The sequence below is a fragment of the Cynoglossus semilaevis genome, chromosome 9 (assembly GCF_000523025.1).
Source record: "Cynoglossus semilaevis isolate Cse_v1.0 chromosome 9, Cse_v1.0, whole genome shotgun sequence".
Classification (NCBI taxonomy): Eukaryota; Metazoa; Chordata; class Actinopteri; order Pleuronectiformes; family Cynoglossidae; genus Cynoglossus; species Cynoglossus semilaevis.
The window spans coordinates 2,857,319-2,863,318 of NC_024315.1; the positions used below are offsets into that span (position 1 = coordinate 2,857,319).

General features: G+C 38.0%; 1 protein-coding gene across 2 annotated transcripts in view; it reads right to left on the bottom strand.

The window, feature by feature from the left end:
• Positions 1–2,816: 2,816 nt before the first annotated feature.
• nr3c2 (nuclear receptor subfamily 3, group C, member 2) overlaps positions 2,817–6,000 on the bottom strand; it is a 62,596-nt gene continuing 59,412 nt past the window's right edge. For both annotated transcript variants that reach the window (XM_017035292.2, XM_008316446.3), the window contains exon 9: positions 2,817–5,381. In XM_017035292.2, coding sequence (XP_016890781.1) covers positions 5,226–5,381 — 156 coding nt within the window. In that variant the 3' untranslated portion in view covers positions 2,817–5,225. The remainder of the gene's footprint in view (positions 5,382–6,000) is intronic.

A 6,000-nucleotide genomic window follows, 5' to 3' on the forward strand; every position in this document is an offset into this window, starting at 1 on the left:
TGCACATTTTTCATTAGCTCATTAACATCCCCGAATGCAGCAGTTTGAAATGCAACCAGATCAACCACATCAAGCAGACAATGAAAAAAGAAAACATAAAGAAAAGCAGGAATCGTGTCAAGTTTTGTTTTTTTTTATTAGAATCTCGCTGTTCTGCAAACACAAATATGGCAAGATATACAGTAGTATCTGTGTTTTCGATGGTTTGTTGTTAAAGCGATGTCTACTGTACGTCGTCTGGCTTGTTGTCGAGAAATATTGTACAAAGCATCTCAGTAAAAAGTAATTTTGAAACTAGAAACAAAAACAAAACAAAACAAAAAACAAAAAAGTCTGAATGTGTTTTCATAAGAAAATGCACCGTCATGGCTGTGGAGATATGGCTTAGTCTCTCTGCATCCCATTTATCACTTGGTGAACACTGAATGGCGATGATGCAACTCCACGTTCAGCCACGCAACAGTGAAGTGTGGAAACAGCAGTAGGACACATTCTGAGTAACTCCTGCTAAAGGGAGAGTCAAACTGACGAGTACATGTGTTAGCTCACGAGCTAACGTGTTTTTTTTTTTTGTTTTTTTTCAAAGAGCAGAAGGTCGGTTCTGTGACTCGTGGCTGTGAATCTTCCATCTTGTTTCTTTAAAAGCTCAGTTCGGGTCGTAATCAGATTTCAGTGTCTTTGTTTTTTCCTGACGGATGAGATGAAGATGTCACTCTCAAAAGAAGAAAAAAAAAAAGAAAAAAAAAGCAGCACCAATTCATCTCTGTGCTTCAAATTCAGTTCATACTTACATCGGAGTCTGTAAAAAAAACACATTCATGGCTCCCATAAAATAATAATAACAAAAAAATCCTATTTGTAAAAGTCTGATGCCACGTTACCCACAATGCAACTTAACCACAGATGGATTTGAAGTGTCATGCTAGTTATGCTAATAAGGTAGCCTCGAGCAGGAAAGGTAATCTCAGAGGTAGGGTGAAAAAATGCCTGTTATTATTATTATTATTATTATTAATATTATTATTATTATTATTAAGCCTGTTGTCTTGTTTAGAGGGTTAAGGTTACAACGATGTGTGCTAGCGCCACCTGCTGTAGTTTCTTATCCCGAAACAAGGGGAAAAAAAATCAATATAACATTTTGTCATAGTTGAAATAACAGAGATGTACCGATTGTTTTTTTCGCGCACGCGTTCTGTGTCGGAGAACATGAAAGGAAGATCGCACTCATAACTGGAGCTAACACGTTGTTAGCGCAGCGCATACATTGTCGGTTGAATGTCCTTTCCGTTGTCAACGTTGTTAGTTTTGGATACTTTTTCTGAGACAATGAAAAAGAGAAGTCACGCATTTGAGAGTTGGGTCCAAAGGGACCCATTTACATCCAGTCATCAAGCACTTTGAAATTAATATTTTGAAATTGATATTGATATTTGTGGGGAAATGTTTCATGATTATTTACTTTTTATATTTGCTCTCAATCAAAGGAAATCAGTGTCTGCAAAAAATCGTTATTAAATTCTTAGTTATTAGTATTAGTAAGTATAGTAATTAAGTCGCACTAAAAAACACAAAAATTGGTGCATCTCAAAAAAAAAAAAAATTGTAACCATTAATTTAAAAAAAACTATTGGCTTCATATCATTTATTTCACATTGGGGAGAATTAAAAAATAATAATTACTTCATTTTTTGTAGTCAATGTAAATTTAGTCTAATTAAAAGTTAAATTAATCTGAACTCAAAGGTCTTAACATTTTTGTTTTTTAAATTTTCATTTGTGTGTGCGAATAGATTTCTAGAATAGATTGTGTTTCTGGACAGAGAGGACGATTTTATATATCCCGTTTTTGTCCACTAGGGGTGTTTTTTCTGTCAGGCTCTCAAGAACAGTACCACCATGGATTTAAACGTTGTTACATTATAATTTTATTCTTATATTATCTGTAATTGTTTGACTCTCTAACATTCAGGTAGTAAGTTCAATAAGTCTCCACATGGTTTCATACATTCATTCACGTGTTTGGCCCTTTCTGTCTCCGACCCTCGATGTAAAACTGCTCTCTGTGATCCAACACAGAACACGGAGCGCGGGAGAAACCTACCACATCCCGACAAAAGAGGGATAAAGTAGAAATGTATCACACTCAACATAAGGACTTGTCGTTGATATTTACAATATATATTTATATATATATATATATTTTATATATATATTTTAAAATTGTAAATCAGGTGAGATAAAAAAGGCACAAGTTTCCCTTTTCAAAGACAATGTAAACATCTCATCAAAAAGCATGCATCATTTCAACAGTTCATTTTACAAAAAGGATATTGTTGTTATTCTCGTGTTTGTTTGTTTTGTTTTTTTAGACAAAGTACTTAAATATCGTTTTCCAGCAAAATATATTTCTCTCAAAAATACTTTCCCATTCATCCTATGAACCTTTAGTGTTTTTATTCCTTGATGTGGCCAAACAGTGAGAAACAGTGAGAGATTAGCTTGAGGGTCCTTCATGACGTGAACACAAATGAATGACAAAGGCAGGCTCTTCTGATTAAGGGACTGTGTGAAAGTTACTAGTGGAGTGAAATATTATTGGCAAAGCCAAGGTTCGGCTTATAAAAGTAACATATTAATAATATTTTTTTATGTAAGAAAACATTTTATCAACGTCCCACATTTGTAACAATTAATATGTAAGAAAACATCAACGTCCCACATTTGTAACAATTAAAAACACCCGCTCTTTCTTTGCCTTCCCTCCCAGTAATTTACACACGGTCCCTAAAGACAACCATGACTTTTTTCATGACTTTTTTTTTTTTGTACTTTAATCTTCACACAGTTACTTCCACAGAAGAGAGCTGACAGTTTCTCTTGAAGCCATCTTCAAGTGCTGAGACCACAAATACAAATACTGTAATACACCCTGCTGTGCCAACAAAGTTCAGGTTTTTTTTGTTTGTTTGTCTTTTTTTTTTTTTTTTTCTTTTTTTTTTTTTTTCTTTTTTTTTTTTTTTAACTTTTAGGCTGGTCTACGACACAAAAAGTCTTTTTTTTTCTTCTTCTTCTTCTTTCAGAAACATCACAGTTACTCATCAAAACGGACAATTCCTGCTTAGCTGCATTAATGCCTCATTTCACATTGTATCTCCTCTGTGCAAATCTAAATGTGGAAATAGGATCGGGCTAATCCTATAAAATAAAGGCATAATACCCAAGCTGTAAGAGCAGAATAACAATGCGTGTGCTTGACTTAAAAAAAAAAAAGAGAGAGAGAACAAACAGAAGCCGTGCTCGCACACGTCCGCACTCGCATGTAAATACACACACACACTCACGCACACTCGGAAAGAAAAATACACACAGGCGTACGCACACACTGTTTTCCTCGCCCAGCATCTCCATCACTATTCAGTAGCATCAAAGTCAAGTTCCACAAGCACACACAAACCAGGAGGGGGCGCAAGACAGGTGGCTGGTCCAGGTGACTGGGCCTGACTGAAGTAGCAGTAGCAGGCTCACAGGGAAACACAGGAGTTAAATGACGAGAAGTGACTCTACCAACAGTTCTTCATCAACCATTCATGGACATGTTACTTCAAAAACATCTGTACAACAGTCGGAGAGAGAGAGAGAGAGAGAGAGCGAGAGAGAGAGAGAGAGAGGAGTCGAAGGAGTTCATACCTGTACACGTTTGTCTGATAATAGGAGCCGTTTGCTGTAAGCGTGGTTGACTAACTCTTGGTGTTTGGATTATATCGACGTCTGTATGTTCATATAGTGTCACTGTATACTGACTGATCTACAAGGTAACTGTACATGTTATGGGGTTCAACAGCCTGGCGTTCTGTAGAAATGAAGCACCTTAATGTAAAATGACTGGCTTGTTACAAACTAAACCTCCGCGACGCACTTTTACAAAATGCCTTTTATTGTTTGTGGGAAGAGTAGATAAGTATAGACTGACAGAGGGCTGGTTCGGCTTCGCTGTGAGTAAAAACAGACATTTGGACAGCTGCTCTGGAAATAACACAAATGACAGCAATTACTACGGACGCACCTCAGTCCAGTCCATTACGGCCGACTCTGCTTTTAACAGGTGATGTTTTTCCATCCTGAGGTAAAACTTTCATTAAGTATTATCCTTTTTATTTTTATTCCCTACGACAGAATGTCTTAAATAGTGATTTTGATGACATGGGAGCTTCGCGTGCAGGTTTGTCTTTTACAAAGATACTTTTTTTTTTCTTCTTTCTTTCTTTTCCTGTCTTGAAAAACAGAGAGAGAGAGAGCTTTGGGTGTTTGCATATTTTTTTTTGATTGTGTTTCCTACAAATTGTCTTTAAAAACTCACTATGTGAATGAGAAGGATGGCTCTTATAATAACACTGATTGAGTTCCAAACATGGACTTGTTAGATTGGATGTAATTATTAAGCCTATGATGACGCTTGTATAGCCCTTGGTAGAGATTCAGAGAGAGGTTTTTGGCCTCGCGGTCTGTCGTTTCTGTGCCTCCTCGTTGTGTCCTTCGTCTTTTTTTCCCCTCTTGCAGCTCGGTGCTACACTGCAAAGCAAGATCTAAGTATCGGCATTTATTATTATTGTTATTATTATTATTGTTATTGTTTTTAATAGTGCTATTGTTTGTGAAAGACTGCATAAGCCACGGTAAGGTAATATTTAAAATCCTTTTTTTTTTGTTTTGTTTTTTGTTTTTTTTTTGTAGATTTGTACGGGAGTCTGATTTTAGTGCATGTGGAGTGCATCTGTGCGTTTAGGGTGAAGTCATGATCCCTCAGCGTGTCTTTGTGTTTGTGAGTGTATGTGTGTGTGGGGGGGTGGCTGGGTGCATGTAGTGATTATATCTAGAGCATCCTAAGAAATGTATGGCTTCATCTCCATATAAAATACTGTAATTGTCTTTGGGGCTGCGGGGGACGGGTGGTACTTCTTTGTCACATTTGTCACAAGTGCTTGTCAGCGAGTCACGCTGCTCCAAGGCTATTCACAGCTCTGACCTGCGTATGACTGCACGGCCCAATCCTTCTTCCTCTGTTTTTTTTTTCTCTTGGGTCACCAAGTCTTTTTATTTTCCAGTCCCAGTCAAGGACAAAGCGGGTGACAGCGTGCAGGCCGACGGGTCAGGCTTTTTCTTGCACATTATCTGTTCCTTGAAATCCATCCTTCATGTTGCGTCCGACCTTAGTCTTAAACCAGTCACTTCTTGTGGAAGTAGATTGTGTGAGTGAGGCCCGACTCCACCTTTGGTATCTGGTCACTGATGATTTCCACCAACATTTCCGGGAACTCCACCTTCAGCGCCTGGGACTCGCGGAAGGTGTAGAAACAGAAGTCCAACAGGTTCCCGACCAGCTGGAAAACAGGGATGATCAGAGATATTTGAATTATAGTTGGCCTTTTTTTCCTGTATTTATTTACATTCAGATGTTTAAAAAAATCCACAAAATGGTAGTTCAGTTCTTTATATTTGTTTAAAAATTAGTACTGTCTCAATCAACATATTAATTGCGTTTAATAATTTGATTTATTAATCTGATTTTTATTTGTGCTGCGAAAAGTTTGTAGGCTGCCACAGGAGGCGCCATTAGGAATGTGGTTCCTCTAGGAATCGATTAGTCGTGATTAATCAACACGACCCTGTGATTAATCAGATCAACATTCATAATCATTTGTCAGTCCTGATTGTTCATTCTCTGATGGTGCACTTCCCCCTATTACTTCACCACTGGAGGGCACCACAGTCATTCAGGGCAAACCTGGGTCAACTGTTCAGCATTAACCTCATTCACACCAAGCTAGGGGTCATTGTGTTCTGGTGGGGTTTTTTTTTTCTCCCCCCTGTGACTCCCCTCTCTCTCGGGGGTTCTGCCCACCGTGTCACGACCCGTGCTCGTGATAAAAACTGTAAATGTGCAGCGTTTCCACAGCGAGCACTTTGATCCAGTGAAAACTGAATGACCATTAATGCCCC